General features: G+C 39.1%; 1 protein-coding gene across 4 annotated transcripts in view; it reads right to left on the minus strand.

The window, feature by feature from the left end:
- cep112 (centrosomal protein 112) overlaps positions 1-25,041 on the minus strand; it is a 526,403-nt gene that overhangs the window by 358,181 nt on the left and 143,181 nt on the right. For all 4 annotated transcript variants that reach the window (XM_059948278.1, XM_059948276.1, XM_059948277.1 and 1 more), the window contains exon 9: positions 18,350-18,436. In XM_059948278.1, coding sequence (XP_059804261.1) covers positions 18,350-18,436 — 87 coding nt within the window. The remainder of the gene's footprint in view (positions 1-18,349; positions 18,437-25,041) is intronic.

The following is a 25,041-nucleotide window of genomic DNA, read 5'->3' on the forward strand; positions in this document are numbered from 1 at the left end:
ACAATGTTTAAAAGACATTTGGACAGGTACATGAATAGGAAAGGTTTAGAGGGATCTGGACCAATCAGAAAAATGGAATTAACTCAGGGAGTCAAATGGATTTGCATGAACATGTAAGACTTAAAGGCAGACAAAACTGCCCCTTTAAAACTAATCTACCAGTTTACTTAACATGCATGTCCTTATCATTCTTCCAAGAATAAAATCAGGTTATCACAACCATTAGTGCACAACAGAATGATACCATGAATTAAAAAACTTAACCGGACTCAACTACCATGTCCTTCTGAGGAACAGAAATGCTGGAAGAATTCAGTCAGCCAAGAAGCTGGCTGTGGAAAGAGAAACCATTTGACATATCTATTAACTTGACCACTTCTCAGAACTGGAAGAAGAGATGCTCCCATGATCTGTTCCTGCTTTCCATTTTAAAAGAAAAATATACTGTACTTCTGTGGATTTTAGTCATGTTTTTTTAAAAACATGAATGCTACTGTTCTGTACACCTAACATAGCACTCAGAGGATGCCTATTACATGGAATCGGTCATGGTTATGAATTTCTACTTTTCTAGTTTAATTGAGCGCTACGGCATAGAAATATGCCTTTCAGCCCATCTAGTCTGTGACAGCCTGGTTTTCTGCCCAGCCCCATCTACCTGTACTTGAACCATAGCCCTCCATACACTTCTCCATCCAGATACCAATTTAAATTTATCTTCAATATTACAAATGAACCTGCTCCTACCACTTCTGCTGGCAGCTTGTTCCACACTTACACCACTCTCTGAGTGAAGATGTTCCTCCTCAGATTCCCCTTAAATAGTGCATCTTTCATCTTAAACCTATGACTTCTGGTTCTAGTCTCACCTAAACCGAGAGGAAAAAGCCTGCATACATCCCTCCTATCTATACCCTCATATTCTTTTAATATCTCTATACAATCTCCCCATATTCTTCTGCATTCCAGAAAAAAAAGTCCTAACCTATTCTACCTATCTCTGTAATTTAAGCCCTCAGTTCTTTGCAACATCCTTGTAAATTTTCTCTGGACTCTTTCAAGCTCATTGATATATTTTCTATAGGTAAGTGATCAGAACTGCACACAATATTCCAAGCAACACACACAAAACACTGGAGGAACGCAGCAGGCCAGGCAGCATCTATGGAAAACAATACACTGTCATCATTTTGTCTTCATCAGGATTCAGCTTTGTGACACAATACTTCCAAATTTGGCCTCACCAATGAGTTATAAAACTTCAACATAACATCCCAACTCCTGTACTCAATGCTCTCATTTATGAAGGCCATTGTAGCAAAATCTATCTTTATAACACTATCTACCTGTGGCAGCACTTTCAATGAGTAATGGATCTGTATTCGCAGGTCCCGTTATTCTGCTTCATATTGTTCACTATATAAGTCTTGTTTGTCCTCCCAGCATGCATCACCTCACACTTGTCTGCACTAAATTTCATCTGCCATTTTCCAGCCAATTTTCCCAGCTGGTCCAATCACCTCATAAGCTTTGATAGACTTTTGTTGTTCACTACTCCCCCAGTCTTGGCTTTATCTGCAAATTTGCTGTTCTAGCTTGCCACATTATCATCATATTATTAATAAAGATGACAAATAACAAAGCATTGACCTTACAACTACACCACTAGCTACAGGCCTCCAGTCAAAAGGGCAACACCTACTACTACTCTCTCACTTCTCCCACCAAAACAGCACTAATTCCAACTGACAACTTCATCTTGAATGCCAAGTGACTTAACCTGCAACAGCCTCCCATGAGGGACTTTGTCAAAGGCCTTACTGAAGTCCCAAGTAGACAATGTTACTATCTTCCTTTTTTTCTTTTTAAATCTTTTTATTAATTTTTGAATACATAAGCATAATAACAATAGTAGTACAGAGAGACTGGGATAACATTGTTGGTAAACAGTATATACAAGTTATAGATAACACTAATGTACTAAGATTCCCAAACTCTTAATGTAATTAAACATGGTAGAAAAAAACTGAAAACATGTCCCAAAAAACCCAAATTAGAAATAAAAAAAACTAAACAAAGCTGGGCTATTATATTACATTGGATACAATCAATAATGTCAATAACTCTGCTCCTCTATCCAAATATTTAAGGTTAATAAAAAGGATTCAGAAAAGGTCAAGTTACATCATATGGAAGTCTTGAATAAATGGTCTCCAAGTTTCTTCTAATTTAACCGAAGGGTCAAAAGTGACACTTCAGATTTTTTCTAAATTTAAACAAGATATAGTTTGGGAAAACCATTGGAATGTAGTAGGAGGATTAATCTCTTTCCAATTCAATAAAATGGATCTTCGAGCCATTAATGTAACAAATGCAATCATCCGATGAGCTGAAGAGGATAAATAACTATGTTCCACCATTGGTAAGCCAAAAATTGCAGAAATAGGATGAGGATGTAAATCAATACTCAAAACTGTTGAAATAATATCAAAAATTCAATATTTCTCCAAAAGAGGACAAGGCCAGAACATATGAGTCAAAGAAGCTACCTCAGAATGACATCTATCACAGACAGGATTTATATGGGAGTAAAACCAAGCTACCTTGTCTTCAGACATGTGGACCCTATTCACCACTTTAAATTGTATCAATGCATGTTTAGCACATATAGAGGAGGAGTTAACTAACTGAAGAATTTTCTCCCACTTCTCTGTAGGTAAGCAAAGTTGAAGTTCCTTTCCCATTCATTCTTAAGTTTATCTGATATACCTGGCTGTATTTTCATAATCAGATCATAAATAGTTGCTATTAAACCCTTCTGATAAGGGTTTAAAACTAAAAATTTTTCTGTGATATCAGTTGGATATAAATTTGGAAAAGTATGTAACATATTATTCAAAAAGTTTCTAATTTGTAAGTATCTAAAAAATGGGACCTGGACAGATTATATTTATTAGACAACTGTTCAAAAGACATGAAACAGATATCCAAGAATAAGTCATGAAAACGTTATACCCTTCGTTTTCCATATCAAAAAGGCTTGATCCATAACAGAGGGTTGAAATAAGAAATTAGATATAATAGGGCTTGATAGAACAAATTTATTCAAGCCAAAAAATTTACGAAATTGAAACCATATTTGTAGTGTACATTTAATTATTAGATTAACCATTTGTTTATTCAATTTAGAAAGAACAAAGGGAAGCGAGGTCCCTAAAACAGAAACCAATGAAAACCCTTGTACAGATTTACATTCAAGGTTTACCCACTGTGGACTTTGAATTACATCCAAGTCCTGTGTCCAAAATATTAAATATTGGATATTAATTGCCCAGTAATAAAATCTTAAATCCGGCAATGCCAAACAACCATTCTTTTTAGACCATATAACCATATAACAATCACAGCACGGAAACAGGCTATCTCGGCCCTCCTAGTCCGTGCCGAACTCTTAATCTCACCTAGTCCCACCTACCCGCACTCAGCCCATAACCCTCCACTCCTTTCCTGTCCATATACCTATCCAATTTTACCTTAAATGACACAACTGAACTGGCCTCTACTACTTCTACAGGAAGCTCATTCCACACAGCTATCACTCTCTGAGTAAAGAAATACCCCCTCGTGTTTCCCTTAAACTTTTGCCCCCTAACTCTCAAATCATGTCCTCTCGTTTGAATCTCCCCTACTCTCAATGGAAACAGCCTATTCACATCAACACTATCTATCCCTCTCAAAATTTTAAATACCTCGATCAAATCCCCCCGCAACCTTCTACGCTCCAATGAATAGAGACCTAACTTGTTCAACCTTTCTCTGTAACTTAAGTGCTGAAACCCAGGTAACATCCTAGTAAATCGTCTCTGCACTCTCTCTAATTTATTGATATCTTTCCTATAATTCGGTGACCAGAACTGTACACAATATTCCAAATTTGGCCTTACCAATGCCTTGTACAATTTTAACTTTACATCCCAATTTCTGTACTCAATGCTCTGATTTATAAAGGCCAGCGTTCCAAAAGCCTTCTTCACCACCCTATCTACATGAGACTCCACCTTCAGGGAACTATGCACTGTTATTCCTAGATCTCTCTGTTCCACTGCATTCCTCAATGCCCTACCATTTACCCCGTATGTTCTATTTGGATTATTCCTGCCAAAATGTAGAACCTCACACTTCTCAGCATTAAACTCCATCTGCCAGACTTCTGTAAATATTTTTTACTTAACCTAGAATTTTTATTCTGCCACATGTATGAAGAAATTTTAGAGTCAACAATATCAAAAAAGCATTTAGAAATAAAAATTGGTAGCGCTTGAAATAAGTATAAAAATTTAGGTAAAATAATTATCTTAATAGCATTGATTTGACCAATCAGTGATAAAGACATTGGGGACCATTTCATAAGCAGTTGTTTAACCTGATCAATTAAAGGTAAAGAATTTATCTTAAATAAATCCTTATGCTTCTTAGTAATTTTACACCCAAATAAGTAAAATAATTTGTAACCAATCTGAATGCTAAACATTTATAAATTGGAACCTGCATATTTAATGGGAAGAGTTCACTCCCCATTAGTAGCCAGAAAAGCTACTAAACTGAGCAAGCAGAGATATAACTGCAGGAATGGATTTCTCAGGATTGGAAATATATCATCTGCATATAATGATAGCTTGTATGTCCCATTCCCACGGGTAATGCCAAATATATTGGGTGAGTCTGTAGCAATAGCTAAAGGTTCCAAAGCAATATTGAGTAATAAAGGGCTAAGAGGACAGCCTTGCCTAGTGCCACGAAACAACTGAAAAATGGGAGATCTTTAATTATTGGTAAATACCGAGGCCAAAGGGTGTGGGGATTTTAACTGCTGCTTAAATCCCTCGATGGATAGACCTACAGGCACTCCCGATTGTAACTATGATTCCATTACCATCTCTGACCATGTGCCCTTGAAACTATCTATCAAGATAATGGATATATTTTCTAGTACTAGACAATGGCAATTCAATTCCATTCTGCTTCAGGACTCAGACTTTATCAATTTTATTAAGGAATAGATTGATTTTTTCTTTTCAACAAATTTTACAGAAGGAATTTCCAGTGGGGTATTATGGGACATTTTTAAAGTATATATCCATGGACAAATTATTTCATATTCTGCTGGAGTGAAAAAATGAATCAATAATGAAATACTTATGCTGGTTGACAAGATTAAAGAAATTAATAAGAAATATTCTATTGCTCCTAGTAAGGAGCTTTATAAAAAGAGAGTTGAACTTCAAATGGAGCATAGTCTATTATTAACATCCTTGATTGAAAATCAATTAATTAAAACTAGGAGCCAATTTATATACATAGTGATAAATCTAGTAAATTACTGGCTAATCAATTGAAAACTGCTTCGGTTAAATGCCAGATTATCAAAATTCGTAAACGAGATGGTACTCTGACGGTCTGACGTTTGATCATGAGGAGATAAACAAATCTTTTCAAGAATTTTATACTTCTTTATATCAATCAGAATCTCCTGGTGACTCTCTCTATAATCTATGAATTTTTAAGGAAATTGAATATTCCAAAATTATCATCCAATGAATGTTTAACATTAGATGAACCTATTACGGAAGAAGAAATAAAGGAGGCTATTTTTTCAATGAATTCAGGTAAAGCACCTGGTCCGGATGGTTACACAGCAGAATTTTTAAAAACCTTTTCTACTATACTTTCTCCTTGGTTATGTAAAATTTTTAAGGATGCATTAACCATAGGTAAATTACCGCAATCTTTTTATGAAGCCTCTATTTCCCTAATTCTTAAAAGAGATAAAGATCCTACTGAATATGCATCATATAGGCCTATATCCTTGCTGAATGTGCATTCCAAGATTTTTTCTAAAATATTGGCAACTAGATTGGAGAATATATTGCCTCAAATTATCTCTGTTGACCAGACTGGATTTATTAAAAATCATTATTTATCTTTTAATATTAGGAGATTAATTAATATGGTTTACACTCCCCCATCCAGAACTCCAGAATGTGTCATTTCACTGGACACTGAGAAAGTGTTTGACAGAGTTGACTGGCCATATTTACTCAGCACACTTGAGAAATTTAATTTTAGCCCGAAATTTACATTTTGGATTAAATTGATATACCATACTATCTTCCTTTCATCAACCTTCTTGGTTAACTGCTCAAAAATCTCTATAAGGTTGGTTAAACATATTAATTATTCTAATCTGGTCCCATCTATCTAAGTACTTATAAATCCCATCCTTTAGAGTATCTTTCAATAATTTATCTTCCACTACTTTCTAGACCACTCCCCATCAAGAAGGCCTCAAAGCCCTCTGATACTTTCTGGACAATAGACCTCACCAGTTCCCCACCACCACCACCCTCCTCCGGTTGGCGGAACTGGTACTCACACTTAATAACTTCTCTTTTGGCTCTTCCCACTTTCTTCAGATCAAGGGTGTAGCTATGGGCACTTGCATGGGCCCCAGCTATGCCTGCCTCGTCATTGGTTATGTGGAACAGTCTATGCTCCAAACCTTTACTGGTACTGCTCCCCAACTTTTCTTTCACTACATTGACGACTACATTGGTGCTGCTTCCTGCACCCATGCTGAGCTCATCAATTTCATCAACTTTGCCTCTAACTTCCACCAAGCCCTCAAATTCACATGGTCCATCTTGGACACCTCTCCCCTTTCTCGATCTCTCGGTCTCCATCTCTGGAGACAGACTTCCCACTGACACCTTCTATAAACCCACTGACTCTCATAACTACCTCGACTATACCTCTTCCCACCCTGCCACATGCAAAAATGCTATTCTCTATTCCCAGTTCTACCGTCTCCGCCGCATCTACTCCCAGGATGAGGCTTTCCGTTCCAGGACATCTCAAATGCCCTCTTTCTTTAAGGATCGTGGTTTTCCTTCTATCTTCATCAATAATGCCCTCACCCACATCTCCTCCATTTCCTGCACTTCGGCCCTCACCCCATCTTCCCGTCACCATAACAGGGACAGAGTTCCCCTTGTCCTCACCTACCATACCACCAGCCTCCGGATCCAGCATATTATCCTCAGCAACTTTTGCCACCTTCAACATGACCCCACCACTAAGCACATCTTCCCCTCTCTACCCCTCTCTGCTTTCCGCAGGGATCGTTCCCTCTGCAACACCCTGGTCCACACGTCCATCCCTACAGATCTCCCACCTGCCACTTATCCCTGAAAGCTAAGTACTACACCTGTCCCTACACCTCCTCTCATCACCATTCAGGGTGCCAAACAGTCTTTCCAGGTGAGGCAACACTTCCCTTGAGAGTCTGTTGGGGTCATCTTTTGCATCCAGTGCTCCTAGTGCGGCCTCCTCTACATTGGCGAGACCCGACGCAGATTAGGGGACCGCTTCATCAAGCACCTCCGCTCCGTCCACCACGATAGACAGGATCTCCCGGTTGCCATCCACTTCAACTCTGCTTCACATTCCCATTCTGATATGTCCATACATGGCCTCCTCTACTGCCATGATGAGGCTAAACTCAGGTTGGAGCAGCAACACCTCATATACTGTCTGGGTAGTCTCCAGCCTCTTGCCATGAACACTGAATTCTCCAACTTCTGGTAATTCCCTCCCCCTCCCTTCCCCCATCCCAGTTTCCCTCTGCCTCCTCCTCCAGCTGCCTATCACCTCCTTCATGGTTCCAACTCCTTCTACTACCCATAGTGCTTTCCCCTTACAATTCCTTCTTCACCTTTCCTGCTTATCCCCTCCCCCACCCCTTAATCTTTCCCCTTACTGGTTTTTCACCTGGTACCTACCAGCCTTCTCCTTCCCATCTTCCCCCAGCTTCTTTATAGGGCCCCTGTCCCCTCCCTCATCGGTCCTGATGAAGGGTCTCCGCCCAAAATGTCGACTGTTCGTTTCCATGGATGCTGCCCAACCTGCTGAGTTCCCCCAGCATGTTGAATAATTTATCCATGACTGGTGTCAAGCTCACTGGCCCAAATTCCTGGCTTATTCTTACAGCCTTTCTCAAACAACAGAATAAATTAGCTATCCTCTAGTCCCCTGGCCCTCATCCATGGCTAATGATGTTTTAAATATCTCTGCCAGGGCCCCTGCAATTTCTGCACTAACCTCCTATAAGGTCGAAGGGGACACCTCATCAGGCTGTAGGGATTTATCCACACTGATTCACCTCAAATTTCCTGTGATTACATTGTATAAAGTTCACAAAATATGGCTTTTATAGGCAGTCCCCGGGTTACAATCGAGTTCCGTTCCTGAGTCCGTCTTTAAGTCAGGTTTGTACGTAAGTCGGAACAGGTATATCCGGTATTATTCAGCGTCAGTTAGTCAAATGTTTGTCTTAGTATATAGTATATATTTTACCTTTCTAAGCATATAAAACACTTCAGAAATGTATGTATTTCAATAATTAAACCACTGCATTGCTTAGTAATACTTGTAGCTTTCATCAGGGCAGCCTTTCATATATTCCATTATTCTCACTTTATCCTTTAAAATTGTTTCGATTGTTGACCAACTGTAGCCTAATGCTTTTCCAATGACCGATGGTGTTGCACTTCTTTCTGATCGCCTTATTATTTCCAATTTATTTTCAATCGTGACTGTTTTCCGTCAATGGAACAGAAACACTGCAGATTCAGCAGCAGCCACAGACTGTGGGTCCTGAGCTTCCCTGGGTCCTAAATTCCACATGCAGAGAGACAGGTTAAATCGGACAAGTGGGGGCAGAGCTGACTGGAAAAGAGGGGTCAGGGTGAATCTTGCTAACAAAAATTTAAGCCAAATACAAAGTTACACATCCACACAGTGTTAGTGACAACGTGTCCAACTTAAAATGGCAGACGCCAACGGATTTTTAATACAATAGGCTTTATGGCAGGCCGTTCTTAAGTACAAGTTGTTCGTAAATTGGACATTCGTAAATCAGGGACTGCTTGTATTGAACTATTTAGAAGAAATGTACAAGTCAGAACAAAAGACAAGTGGAGAAGCAAGAGAATAAAGTCAGAAAGCACACTTTTAAGTTACTCTGTTGCAAACTGAGGAAGGAACAGCAGACACAGAGGATCATCAAAACTGCCAGAGCACTGGGATGGTCCCCACAAACAACTAAAATGAAAGAGAAAATAATGGAAACATCAAACAACATCTGAGCTTATTATATATTTCCCCATCTACTCTATTTTATACTTCATTCTAAGTATAATGAAAAATTTTATTCAATGCCAACAGACATTACTTGCTCTGTGACTAGTAATAGCTGCATGCAAGCTTATGAAATTTGACCCTTTAATGAGAATGGCAATGACTTTTTTTTCATGTCAGAAATTCAGAAAACATGACTAACCCCATCAAAAATTGGAGAATTGCTCTTCATTTTGAATAGCCTTTGAAGTTGCATAGTGAATGACAGAAAAATCCACTAACACAGCAGTTACAACAGGAAGAGGTCCTAATCACAAGGACTTAAGTTGCTTCTTCAACAAACCTTGATATCTACAGCCGGTTGTAAGAGTCCAAACAACTTGCTTGCATTGCATGAGCTATGATTATTAAAATTTGTCTGTGGTTACAAAGATATTGCAGCACATTTTGGACTACAATCACAAATGACTAAATGCATTTAAAATACTATTAATCCTTTGGATCTGGTACTCTTCATCAAAATCATTAACAGCTTCTCCTTCCAGAGATGCTGCTTGACTTGCTGATTCTTCCCAAAATCTTTTGTTTTTTTTTTCAGATTGTTTCATCTGTAGCTTTTTTGATCTTTTTACATTTAATATGAGCTGTGTGAATTCTGCACTATTTTTATATTTCCATAGATAATGAAATTATCAAATGGAAACATGAAGTGCAACAGGTCAGTGGTGGCCTTTTTTCCAGACAAGCAACAGTTGTAAATCTGTGTGTAAGGCTAGTTTCCATGTTTGAGTTGTTCCTGCCTACAAACAATCCTCTTATTTCAGAATGAATCCAAAATGCTGTACATTCTCCAAAGCCTAAGATTCATTGTCACACAGTTCTCTGCAACCAATATTGCCCATCTTGAATCACTTAAGCTCACATCTATTTCTCCTGATTCTATGCAGAGGTTTTTATATACGTTTTCACTCCCTACATAATTATATCATAATTAATTACACTGTTATTCTGTTCACTGCATACAGATTAGATACAATTAACAAAGAAATTAGAACTTGATTTGAAACAGAAATAAATCAATTGTAAAAATGTGATTGGTGACTTCAGCAAATAGTTCTACTCATAAACACCATCAAAAACGATTGTGTCAACCTGAACAATGTTGGTCACACTCTGTCAAAGACAATTCCCTTTGCTCTTACTTACGTTTGTTTTCTCAGGTCTCATGAACGGTCTAAAATATTAATTCTGTTTCGCCCTTCTTAAATGCTAAATGCTTCCAGCATTTTTCCCTGTGAATATATTTATGTCTTCCAGCCTCTGCAAATTTTTGCTTTCCAACAACCCTTCTCATTACTTATTGCTTCCAACACTGATGCACGGTATTTACCATGTGTTTGTTTGTTATGAGCTATGTCAGTTACCACGTGTACCATCTGTAAAATGGATTTCAGACTGATTACTGACAGCAACTTGCCAAACCTACAGTTTCTACCAACAAGAAAGACAACAGCTTCAAGGGTACCCAAATACCAATACCTGTATGTTCTTCTCTGATTCACATAAAATTATTAGAAAGTGAGAGCAGTAACAGGCCACCGAGCCCTTCAGCCTGTCCTGCCATTTAATTACAATTGCAGCTGATCTACTCAAGGACTCAACTCCCCTTCTCTACTAGTTGCACATAAGAAACAATTGCCTGAACTTTCAAAAATACATCAGAATCAGTTTATTATCACTGACATACAGGACTGTGCAAAAGTCTTAAATCTGGCAGGAGCAAAGGATATTGGGAATAGTGAGGGTGGATCGCCGCGGAAGGGGTGTGGGACAGATAGCAGTGAAGGATTGCTGGGGGCGGGGGGGCGGGGTGTGGCACGGGTACAGACATACACAGGCCTGAGACACCAAGCAAGGACATTTGATTCCAAACAATTGGTTTATTAGTCACCAAAGAGTGTCTCTCTGATGCTTCCCACTTCCTCCACTTTCCCTTCCTCTTTTCCCAACTATAATTCTCCTCTCCCAATTCTCTTCCCACTCTCAGTCCACAATAGAGACCCATATCAGCCACAGGTTTATTATCACTCACATGCATCATGTGTATGTGTAAGTGTATGTTTGTTTTTTGTGCAGCAGTACAGTACAATATATAAAATTTATGACAACACTGTGCAAAAGTTCTAGGCACTCTATCTATATATACGTGCCCAAGACTTTGTCACAGTATTGTATGTTGTGAAATTTCTTGGTTTGTGGCAGTAGTGCGGTGCAATAAATAAAAAATGCTATGAATTATGATAGATATCAAAAAACAAATAAATAATTCAATAAAAGAGAACGAAAAATTGCTTAGAATAAGAAAGGCAGTGCCTCTCTTTCCTTAGGAGTCTGCGGAAATTCAACATGACATCCAAAACTTCGACATATTTCTATAGATGTGTAGTAGAGTGTGTATTGACTAGCTGCCTCATGGCCTGATAAGGAAACACCAGTGCCTTTGAATGGAAAATCCTACAAAAGGTAGTGGATTCTGTCTAGTCCATCATGGATAAAGCCCTCCCATCCATTGAGCACATCTACGTGAAATGCTGTCATAGAAAAGCAGTATCCATCATCACAAATCCTCAACACCCAGGCCACGTTCGTTTCTCGCTGCTATCATCAGATAAAAGGTACAAAGCCTCAGAACTCACACCACCAGGTTCATAAATAGTTACAACTGCTCACCCATCAAGTTTTTGAATACAAGGGGATAATTATACTCACTTGTCCCATCATTGAAATGATCCCTTAGCCAATAATCTCACATTTAAGGACTCTATCTCATCTTCTCGTTATTTTGTGCTACTTATTTATATCTGCATTTGTAGTCTGTTGTCTTTTGCAGTCTAATTGATCTTCCATTGATCCTGTTATCATTACAATTCTATAGATTTGCTGAGTATGGTCATAAGAAAATGAATCTCAGGGTTGTACTTGGCGGCATATATGTACTTTGATAATAAAATTTACTCTGAGCTTTGAAGGTGGTTGTTGCTACACCATTCAACTAGCTGACCTATCTCACTTCTGCATGCCTCCTCATCACTATCTGAGATTCTGACTACAACAGTTGTGTCAGAGCAAATTTATAGATGGCCACACAGTCATTAGCGTAGAGAGTGCAGAACAACAGGCTAAGCACGCATGACCCACTCATCAAAGCTCATATGCTAGCTTGGCTCATTAGCTATCTCTGCTGTGTGACTCAGCAGTGGGCAGGCCACCTTTCTAAACAATATATGTCTGGGGTCAGAATGATCTGGGGTCCAACCAAACAGGAATGGTGAGAATTACGGTTAAAGGAACCTTGATTTGAGTGAATGCTGTGTAAATACTTCCTGTACAGTAACCAGTTGCCAAGAAATAACAGATCATACACCAGCATAAAATTACAAAGGAAGTATATTTACCAACTTCAGTTTTATCAAACGGTTAATAGGAAAAAGAAAAGGGAAATAAAAGGATCTATTAGTTAAACCAGTCTAGATGTGCACATAAATATTGTAGCTCATTTCTGTAGTGGTTGGATGTACTGCTTTACTCACGGTGCTGAATTCTCATCACCAATCACAGGCAGAACTTCCCTCTTGTACTCCATCTTGCAAAGAACTCCTTGTATTAAGGACCCTCCGGGTGTCTTCCCTGATCCTCTCCTCTCTGCTTTGCCAGCCAGAAGACCATGAACTTGACTCTGTTCATCAGAAATCTCTCACCACCCAGCTCTCTAGAACCTTCTCTCCATTCTACCTTCCCAATTGGCTGACACAACATTCCTAAGTGGACAACTTGGCTCCTAATCTTTAGCTGAAACCAAAACACTCTTATAGCAGGACATACTGCTTTTACAGAAAACTGCTAAATTAAAATATCTCACAGCACAGCAATAGAAATCTTAACCAGGGCATTACACACGCATCTCTGATTGTGTTGATTGTCAGCAAGGAGGAGATGTGATGTCCAATTCACACTGACTGTGGTCTTCTGATGGGGAAGTCAAGGATCCAGTTATCCTGTGAATTCTCTAGTGATCTAGTCTCCATAACTCTTCAAAGTAGAGAACCTCTGAGATTCACCACCTTCCACAATGTGGACATATGTAGCCACTGCTTCAACATCACTGAAGCCAAATTCTGAAGCTCCTGCCAGCAGCACTGAAAGAGTTTCTTCACTCAGAGGCCTGCAACTACCCAAGAAGACAGCTCACAGATGTTTGTATAGGGGATCCCTTTGCATCTAGTGATTCAAAGTAACTATAGAAAAAGGAAGATATGGTCCACAGGTTTAGATTTTAAATTGGAGGAAGGCCAATTTTGATGGTATCAAATAGATCCAAGATGGCGGTGCGACGCAGCTTGCAGCGGCCACTCTGGAGCTGATTATCTGTTCAATTGAAAACAGACGTGGGACGTGGGAGCACCGAGAAACATCAGGAAATTCCAGGAAGACCTTCTTCATTGCTGCTGCTGCTGTGAGGTCCGGGACTCTGCTGGGAAGAACAGGCCCCCAGTCCTTGGGGTTGCGTTGCCAATGGCCGTTGGCGGGGCCGTCTTAATACGCTCGGCAGAGGATGGTGCTCGGAGAAGCTGTGCCGGATGGGATGGTTGTTGGCTCGGAGGTTCGACGAACTCGGAGTCCTTTCAATGGACTCAGGTCGCTTTCGGTGTGTGCTGCGTCTGTGAGGCTGGTTTCGACGGAGCTTCCATTGTGTGCTGCACCTGCAAGGCTGAGTCAGGTGGCGCCTTGGAAGTCCATAGCGGGGGTACTCCCTTCTGCCGCCGGCGTGGGATGGTGAGTCTGTCGGGACACCTGGGGACTTGTGGAAGCTGTGGTGATTTCTTTTGAACTGACAGTCCTTTAACATCTTGGACTATTTTTACTGTGCCCACAGTCTGTTTTTTTTTATCAATTATGCTATTGTTTGCACTGTTGTAACTATATGTTGTAATTATGTGGTTTTGTGCAGGTCTTGTAGCTTTAGTTTTTGGTCTTGTTTTTGTCTGGTGGATTTGGAGCTCCTTTCCGGGGAACGCGCTAGACGGTAGCGCAATATCAATACGCAGCAGCGTAGGTTCACAAGGTTAATTCCCGGAATGGCAGGACTGTCATATGTTGAAAGATTGGAGCGACTGGGCTTGTATACACTGAAATTTAGAAGGATGAGAGGGGATCTGATTGAAACATATAAGATTATTAAGGAATTGGACATGCTGGAGGCAGGAAGCATGATGGGTGAGTCCAGAACTAGAGGCCACAGTTTAAGAATAAGGGGTAGGCCATTTAGAACACAGATGCGGAAAAACTTTTTCACCCAGAGAGTGGTGGATGTGTGGAATGCTCTGCCCCAGAAGGCAATGGAGGCCAAGTCTTTGGATGCATTCAAGAGAGAGTTAGATAGAGCTCTTATAGATAGCAGGGTCAAGGGATATGAGGAGAGGGCAGGAACAGGGTACTGATTGTGTATGATCAGCCATGATCACAGAGAATGGCAATGCTGGCTAAAAGGGCCAAATGGCCTACTCCTGCACCTACTGTCTATTGTCTATTGTCTCCGGACTCTGGATTGGGGATTGCCAAACGTTACGTGGATTTTCTGGTGTAGTCTGTTTTGTCATATGCTTTTGTGATATCATTCTGGGGGAACGTTGTCTCATTTTTTAACTGCATTGCATTTGTGGTTTCTAAATGACAATAAACTGAATCTGAATCTGAAAGGATCTGGCAAGTGTGGATTGGATCAGACTGTTTTCTGAGTAATGGTGTACTGGGTAAATGGGAGGCCTTCAAAAGTGAAATTTTGAGAGTACAATGCTTGTATGTGCTTGTCAGAATAAAAGGTAAAGATAACAGGTTTAAGGAACCTCGGTTTTCAAGAGATATTGAGGGGCTAGTTTTGAAAGAAAAGGAAGGGGCATAGCAGGTACAGGCAGGTAGGCACAAAGTGGTTTGCATGGAGTATAAGAAATGCAAGGGAATTCTTAAGAAACAAATCAGGCGGACTAAAAGAAGGCATGAGACTTCCCTAGTAGATAACATAAAGGAAAATCCTAAGGGATTCTACAGATATGTTAAGAGCAAAAGGATTGCAAGGGTCAAAATTAGTCCTCTAGAAAGTCACAGTGGTAATCTATGCATGGAGCCAAAATAGATGGGGAGATCATACGTGGATATTTTGCATCTATATTTACTCAGAAGGACAGAGTCTACAGAAGTGAGGCAAAACAGTTGCAAGGTCATAAACCCTACACAGATTACAGAGGAGGAGATGTTTGCTATCCTGAGGAAATTTAGGGTGGATAAATCCCCAGGGCCTAACAAGGTGTTCCCTCAGATCTTGAGGGAGAAAAATGCAGAAAATGCAGGGACAAAGAATGGTATTTAAATCATCTTTCGTGACCGGTGAGGTACCAGACGATTGGAGAATACCTAATGTTGTTCTGCTGTTTAAGAAAGGCTCTAAAAATACATCAGGAAATTATAGGCTGGTGAGCCCGACATCAGTAGTGGGAAAGTTATTGGAAGGTGTTCTAAGGGACTGGATATATTAGTATTTGGATAGACGGGGATTGACTAGGGAGAATCAATATGGCTTTGTGCGTGGTAAGTCATGTACAGCCAGTTTAAAAGAGTTTTTCAAGGAAATTACTGGGAATTTGATGAAGGCAAGGCAATAGATGTTGTCTACATAGACTTTAGCAAGGCTTTTGACAAGGTCCTGCACGGGAGGTTGGTCAAGAAGTTTCAGTCATTCGCAGTGCCGTAGAGATCAGTGCTGCGTTCATTGATGTTTGTCATCTATATCAATGATCTGGATGACAATATGGTTAACTGGATCAGCAAATTTGCAGATGACATCAAGATTGGGTACGTAGTGGACAGCAAGGAAGACTATCCGAGCTTGCAGTGGGGTCTGGACAAGCTGGAAAAATGGGTTGAAAATGACAGATGGAATTTAATACAGACAAGTGTGAGGTGTTGCCTTCGATTGGACGAAGCAAGGTAGATCTTACAAAGTGAATGGCAGGGCACTGAGGAGTGTGGTAGAACAAGGGGATTTGGGGATACAGGTCCATAATTTATTGAAAATGGTGCAGGCTGGTAGAGAGAGTCATAAAGAAAGTTTTTAGCATGTTGGCTTCATGAATCACAGTATTGAGTACAGGAGATCGAATGTTATGTTGAAGTTGGTGAGGCCTAATTTGGAGTATTAAGCAAGATTTTTCTACTGAGCAATACACACAAAATGCTGGTGGAACGCAGCAGGCCAAGCTGCATCTATAGGGACAAGCACTGACGACGTTTCCAGCCAAGACCCTTCGTCCTGTGTGTATTGCTTGAATTTCCAGCATCTGCAGATTTCCTCGTGTTTGCTTTTTCCACAGAGATTGGGTGGAATTACAGCAAGAAATCATCAGTTGTAAGGGTGAAAGGTGAAAAGTTTAAGGGGAACTTGAGGTTAAACTTCTTCACTCAAAGGGTCATGATGCATGTGAGGTTGATTTCAATGCTAAAGAGAAGTTTAGATAGGTACACGTATGGTAGGGGTATGGAGGGCTATGGTCTGGGTGCAGGTCAATGGGAGCAGGCAGTTTAAATAGTTCAGCATGGACTAGATGAGCCAAAGGGCCTGTTTCTGTGCTGTAATTTTCTATGCTTCTATGCCTCACTCTCACCTTTTTGAAGGACAATAAGGGACAAGGAATAAATGCTAACGTTGCTCGCATTGCCCAGATCCAAAAAATGCATAGATGATAAAATAAACAGGACTTGGCACCCTACATCTTCAGAAAAGAATAAGTTATAGAGTGAAGCAGCAGCCTAAGTCTTAATAGAAGTAAGGATATTTTTGAATCAATCTGAAACAAAGTTATTAACTGATAAACCTGGTTTTCTTCCTTCTCCTATTCTCAATTCTTGAAATACTCTCTCTTTCTCACTCGATCAAGATCAATCACAAGGTAATTTAATTATGGTTACCCTCCCTTGGGCTTCATTGATTTTTACCCTTATTGTAAGTTTCAGATCTCCTGCAGATTAATCCAAAAGGAAAGTTCTTTTTTCACAGTCAAGTGAAATTAAGCCCAACATTTATGAATTAAAAACATGTGACCCTGCACAGAAATACCTGAAATGTAAAGTACTTGACCCATTCTGAAAAATATCACCTGTGTTTCATTAATTGTAGACTACAATCTCCTAAAGCAATCATTTCCAGCTCACTTCATCTTTCATGTTGGCTAGAATAATGGTTTCAGCAATGAACCAATCCCAGCTGTTATGGGATTGAAAAATTGTCTGGAAAGCAAATGATAGAGTTCATCTACCCACACACATACATCCTCACAGCCCTGTGAAATGGCAATTCTTGGTGGCCTAATGTAAGAACATCATTTTACATTGGTAAAATTGCAAGAGCAGAATGGAGGGTGGGCTCAACAACCAGTGCTAAAGTCTCTTTTAAAATGAGACGATTGTTATTTGACATGATGGACCAAAATAATAGCAGCATTCCTGTCAGAAAGAAAGCACTGAAATTCTAAGTTCATAGTTGCATTGTGATGTACCAACTGACATAATTCCAAAAGAAAACTACTCAAGTTGAAGGAAGAATTTTCTGATCATTTCTTTCTAAGTTGAAACACTTGGGCGGTACCTCAAAGACTTCACCACATTATAGGAAGGATGTAGATTAAAGTGTAACGGCTACAGAGAAGATGCAGTGGAGGTAAGATCATTACAAGATAGATTGTGAAATCAAGAGTCCATTTTATTATATTAGAAAACAATTTAATAGTGGTAGAAGCTGTCATGAACCTGCTAGTATGTGCTTTCAGGTTTTATTATAATCTGCCTGATGGGAGAAGGGAGAAGAGAGAATGCCTGGGGTGGGTGGGATCATTAATTATGCTGCTGCTTTACTGAGGCAGCAAGACAGCCTCGTTGGAACTTCCATCTATCAACCCTTCAATATTCAGAATTTTTGTTTTGTTAACTCAGAAAGTTCCACAGAACAAATAGACACACAGTGCTCTCCTCTCCAATCAGACAATGAAATATTATTTTGGTAACATCCCACAACAGGAAATTTGATGGAAAAAAAACCCTGTTTTACCTTCTGCACATCTGCATCATGCTTTTGCTGCAGTTTCAGCTTTTCCTCGTGGAACTTTGCTTCCAGCATCTTTGACTTCATCTCGATCTATTTTCATTAAAATAATTAAATAAGCAGGGTTACTCAACTCATTTCCTATTCTCCTTGAAACAGAAAGAATGTGTAAAATAACCAATGGTAATGTTGCAGTATATCCCATTATTTCCATACAAAGCCATATCTTAAAAAATTATGCTTTGATGGTACAATTATTATAAGGAAGCAGAGGACAGGATGGTAATGTGGTGGTTAGTGTAACACTACTATTATAGCGCCAATGACCCAGGTTTAATTCTGCAACTGTATGTAAGGAATTTGTACGTTCTCTCCGTGACCACATGGGTTTCCTCCGACAGCTCCAGTTTTCTCCCACATTCTAAAGAAGCATGGATTAGTAGGTTAACTGGTCACATGAGTGTAACAGGGCAGCATGGACTCAATGGGCCAGAAGGACCTGCTACCCAAATAAATAAATTACTTGATTTTAAATCTTTCAATGCAATCTTGGAACCTGAATTTGCTTTTCCATATCAATAATCCTGTAGGCAGGACAGCAGTCCAGTAGGTTAATTGCTGTGCCACTGTACCTTAATATAATTGTGATTAATACTATAAATTGTACAATGAATTAGTCTGATTAACACTGAAAATAATTCCAGAAACTGGGATTGTTGAGAGGTATGAATAGAAAGAGTATTGTTGTTGTCAGAAGGTGCCAGATTGAAGATAATGGACAAATGGAGGTGGTGGGAGAAGCTACCATTACACACTGGTTCATGATGCACTAGAGTGTACTGCCTGAAAGATTGTGGAAGCAGATTCAAGAGCACCTTCTGAAGTGAAATAGATAGACTCTTCTAAAGGATAAAGTGTGGAACTATGGAGAAAGTAGACAATCTGGAGAACAATGATATTGGAGCTTTGATGAAGGGATTTCATAGCAGTTTTAATCATAGCCAATGAAGAATTTTCTATCTTACTTAAGAGTCCTTTATGTACATAGATACAGAGAAACAAAGCAACCACAGGGCAGCCCAAATGTTGGAATACCACACACTGCTCTTTGCCAAGTACTAAGGATCCACTGACAACAAGCAATCTACTGGAAAACATTTTGACCTGAAACACCATTCCACCCTCCCATAGATGCTGCTCGGCCTGCTGAGTTCCTCCAGCAGATTGTTTGTTGCTCCAGATTGTTTGTTGTCTCCTGAGAATTGATTGTGCAGAGGTAGCACGTCACCATATGAACCATTATAAGGTCAGCTAACCAAAAAGCAACATAAAGAATGCATCAGCTGCAGTGCTGCTTTCCTGAGGATTATTCATCTCATGTGGCAAACTTGCCCTTGGCTTGTTCCATCACAAAGACCCTCTGTGTGATAAATTCCCCATTTTCCTCTAGCAAAAAACTAATTTGATCAGCTTGATTTATTACTCTTTAGCTGATGTGATGCCAATTTAATTTTCTAGCCTGGCTGCAAATAATGTTAATTGCAAGCAATTTATGGCAGATGATTTTTTTGTTATGATCATACAGTACTTAATGTTATCCTTGCTACCAATTCCAGATATATCTGTGTTGCATGTATTTAAAAATCATGATCTATTTCATCTGTTTAATTTCCTACTCTATAATACAACATTATGCTTATAGACTCCTCGTTATCTGATGCCTAAGGCTCCATCTGCTTTGAACTACCGATCAGTGCTGTTAGCTTGTCTACTCTTATCTGATCACCTCTGGGCCAGAGGCGACATCTCAGAAAATGATTATACCTCAGGTTTATAGTGGCCAAAATGTTTGTGCTGGATGACTACAAAGGCTCAGTGAAAGATAAACAAATAATGGGGGAAATGTTTATCACAGAAACCTATATTTATAAAATCAAATATATTCATTCAGGAAGTTAAATCTGACTGGGTCAAGGAAGATAATGAACAGATGCCAAGTCTGGGGCGTGCGGGAGGAACTAGATCCCCTACCCTGAAATAAAATAGTAGGTTAGAAGGAATCCACTTTTTATGACTTCAGGCTTGCTAATATAAACAAAGCTTTATCAGCAAATGCTAGAAAAAACCACCATCTGTCTGATCTGCCCCAGGAAAGGAATGTGATGAAGGCAGAAATGTGCAAACCAGCTTGTTAGAAACTTAAAGTAATTCATTAGTGTCAACACATATAACTCTGGTCACTGTCCAGGTAAGCTAATAAAAACTTAACACCTTTTTTTGCATCTCTTTTACATCAACATTCCACATTGAAATAACCTGCGTGAGCATTTTATAACAGGATTTTTCAATGCAGTTACCTTTCAGAGTTTGGCAAAGAACCAAGTGGCATGCTCAAAATAATTTCTTGAAAAATTATAGATGTCATTTCACTCTCAATAAAAGAAATCTTACTAAAATTAAGATTGGAGGTAACTCGCCTTTGGCATATTAAGCATATTTTGTATTGCAAGGACTCATAACCTAGGACTTGATTGAATAACTTATTCCTCATGATGTTCAATTGAATCTGTGCATTATGAACATTCAATGCTGATGTACTTTATGGTATTTCTATAATTCTGAGTAGTCTCTTTTTCTCTGAACACAATTTAAGCATTAAAACGATGTGAATTAAAAGCACAAGGATGTGTCTCTTTATCCCCGAAGAATAAAGCTTTTCTGATCTTTCCCTTAAAGGATCTGAAAAGAAGGCTGAAATCTCAAAACTTTCTTTTAGATGAATCTAACAGTATCCCTGACCAGCAAAACAATAATGATGAGAATTGGAAAAGAAAACAAAGACATTGTTTATCAAAAAAAGCATTTATTTTTTCAGTCAAAGCCAAAGGTAAAAGCCCATTGTTAGAAATTTGTGATAAAAAGAAAATTCCAAAAATATTCAACAGGTCAGATAGTATAGCTAGATAGCACATGGATAATAATAAAACTATCTGCCTCATTTCACTCTGTTTTAGTGAGTTCAGTCTCCTTTGCGGCTTTATGTTGGCCTTTATGCTGATGATGCAAAGAGACTAAGCACAACAAAAAGGCTGGCCCATCCTTGGCTACAACCCAGACTCTTTTGAATTAGTGGTGGAGAGGTCACTAAACAAACTGTTATCCATTACAGACAATCTGGCACATCCTCTCCATGACCTACTGAATAAGCAGCAGAACAGACTCAATCAGACTCGCTGTCACAAGGATCATTACAGAAAATCTTTCCTACCTAATGCAATAAGCACACACAACAGTTCATCTCTGTGCAACAGGAAGACACACATCTTAGTACAAGAGTCTGTTTTATTATTTCATACATTATTATTGCACATTATTGAAAATTATTGCACATTGGTAAATTATTGTGTATATTATTATCCTGTATTTTATTACTGGTTAAGTCTGCACACTGCTAAGTGTATTTTAAATGTTGCTGCTGTAACAAAATAATTTCCCACTTGGGATCAATAAAGTATTTATTATTATTACTACTACTACCACTACTCTGCTTCTGATGAAGAGTCTGAGCCCAAAAGATTTACCCCTCATAATTGCTGCCTGACTGCTGAGTTCCTCCAGCATTTAATGTGCATTCCTGGAAATATTTATATATTGTATTTCAATGTCATTAGGACTACATCACATCTAAAAACAAATTTACAACTTAAATATTTATTAATGAGTAAAATTTGTACCATTATTCAACAAGAAACTACTTCAAAATTAGAAAAATACAGCTGTTGTCAAAAATGTGTCAAGTTCAAGCAGTGAAGCTGTCAGCAAATACAAATACATAAGTTGTCATGCTTATTTTGTAATAACTACAGTATAAACTTTTGCTTCACATAACTAACATAACACTAAGGAACAAATATTTCAGGTTTTGTCACTTTGCAAGGAAGAATTTAACACATACACCACAAGTACTAAATATCTACTCCAAATACTGCTCCATCAACACGAATCATATAGTAATTTACAGGCGTGCAAAGAGGACAAAGATTCTGTCATTGGAGGTTGTGCAGCACACAACAACAAACACTGATGGATGGTATCACCTCAGATCTGTGAATATTTTCAATTTTCCTCTTGAAGTTACATACACCTCTTGGATTTACTTTCCTGATGTTAAATAAGTTGAAGGAATTCCACAAAAAACCTTTTCAAGCAACATATTTACAGATTCTCTAAACCAGGATCAAATTGCTCAGCAGACAAGAGGACTTGCCTTCCCCTATCAAGTACATATATACAGAAAGGAGCCAAATAAAGGCCACCAATATTATGAGGATCCCACCCACCCTTCTTAAGGACCGTCTGTCCCACTCTCATCAGGGAAGAGGCTCACTAGGACCACCAAACTCAAAAAGTTATCTCCACCAAGCTGGCAGGCTGATCGACACCTCCACCCACTCACCCACCCCACTACCACTACATCCACATCAGCCATTTTATCATCTCCTGACAGAATCACCTTATGTTCAGATACTCCTGTATTTACAATCAGTCTATGTATATAAGCTAATCTTACATATTTATGGCTACATTCAACAGTTACTTATATATTGTATTTTGTAAATGTTTTTATATTTATATTTCTGCTTTTTTTGTTTCTCTATTGTGTTTATCAGGCTTATTGTGTTTTTTAAAGCAATACACACGAGATGCCAGAGGAACTCAGCAGGCCAGGTAGTATCTATGGAAAAGAGTATAGTTGATGTTTTAGGCCGAGACCCTTCTTCAGGCCAAGTTCCCACAGCATTTTGTGTGTGTTGCTTGAATTTCCAGTGTCTGCAGATTTTCTCATGTTTTTTTTATGCTGCATCAAATCTGGAGTAACAATCATATCATTCTCCTTGACACTAACGTACTAAGGAAAGACAATAAACAATCTTGAATCATATAAATTGCATTCTCTTTCTCAGCACCTTCAACCTGAGGACTCAAGTTTTTAATTCTTCTACACAGTTGCCAATCACTGGCTTAGATGGATGAAGGATTTTATTAAGCTGAACTCATTTCAAAAGGCATTATACATTCACAATTTATTGTTTTAACTATCCTGCTGTTATTCACTAACTTTTTCCATTCCACACTCTTAACCCTTCAAAGCCTGTGCATAAGTAGGTACAGTATTTTAAATTGTCCCTTGATGGAATTTGCGTTTGCAAAGGACATGAAATTTATCACATTACACCGAATCACAGTAAGATTGGTTATAAAAGGTAATTTCTGCTATAAGCACCAAGTCGTATGTTTAAGTGATGTCTGGTCTGCAGCACAGTTTACAGACAGGAGCAGTCTCGGAGGAGACTTTATAAAAACAATCACGCCTGTTTGCAACTCTTGAAGTTTGTGTGAATTGTTCAGCACCTCACCTTACAGTTAAATAGACAAGTCAATAAATGACAGCATAACAAGACCATTCAAGAGCAAGAATAAGTGACCCTTTTAGTGGAATTAGGTTCAAACACCTGAGCAACTCAGGCTAATTTAGCAGCACCTCATAAGGACAGTTGATGGCCCCATTTGACAAAATTAGGTTTTAATTCAAATCCTCAGAGATCTTAGAAAGTTATAAACTTAGCACACAGATTCAAGGGCTGCGAAGGCCAATGATTACACTACTGAATAAAAGAATCTACTACATCACAATATTGTTGAACCAGGTGCTGCAAAGCTGGTTTGTGAGCAGCTCACTGAAGAACTGACAAAGGCACCACTTTTTAATATGCTGGGTATTAATAATTGGAAAGCATGTAAACTACAAACAGCACAAATCAAGGAATGCAATGAATTTTCACTCAATAGAAGAAAGAGTTGCATTCTCAGTGCAAGCCAGTGTATGTGAAAGACAGCAAAATTAATTCTTCATGGAAAGGCCTTGCTACTGGGCAACCACATGGCCTAATATTGTTCACTCAGTACTGGTTATTGCTTCAGCTTTAATATGATGGGTCATGCATCATTGGCGTGCAAAAGCCAGTGAGTTATAAAAGCCACAAATGAGTCAGTTGTGACCCTATTGGATCAGTTAAAAAAAAATCAAGAAGAAAACAGTCCACTGGCCAGAGTCACACTTCACAGAGAGGAGTATTCTTATGACTGGTGAAAGTCAGAATCAGAGCATCGCTGCAGGAGTTCCTGAGAGAAGTGTCCATGGTCCAGTTATTTCTAGCTGTTTTTTCTGTTACCTACCTCTTATCAAAGTTCAGAAGTAAGGATGCTCATTGATGCCCATTGTGCTGAAGCTGAAGAGTTCAAAGGAGGTTCAAGATAATTATTTCAGGATTCCTTGAATGGCTTTATCATATGAAGAACACCTGATGGCTCTGGGCCTGTATTCACTAGCATTCTGAAGAATAGGGGTGCAGGGGGTGACCTCACTGAAACCGATCGAATGGCGAAAGGACTTGATAGAGTGGATGTGGGCAGGATGTCATGGGAATGTCTAAGACCAGACAGAACAACCTCAGAGTAGTATGGCGTCCTTTTAGAATGGAAATGAGGAGGAATTTCTTAAGCCAGATGGTGGTGAATCTGTGGAATTCTTTGCCACATGCAGCTGTGGAGGCCAGGTCTTGATGTATATTTAAGGCAAAGGTTGATAGATTCTTGAATGGTCAGGGCATGAAAGGATATGGGGAGAAGGCAGGAGA

This window comes from Hypanus sabinus, chromosome 23 (genome assembly GCF_030144855.1).
Source record: "Hypanus sabinus isolate sHypSab1 chromosome 23, sHypSab1.hap1, whole genome shotgun sequence".
NCBI classification, from domain to species: Eukaryota; Metazoa; Chordata; class Chondrichthyes; order Myliobatiformes; family Dasyatidae; genus Hypanus; species Hypanus sabinus.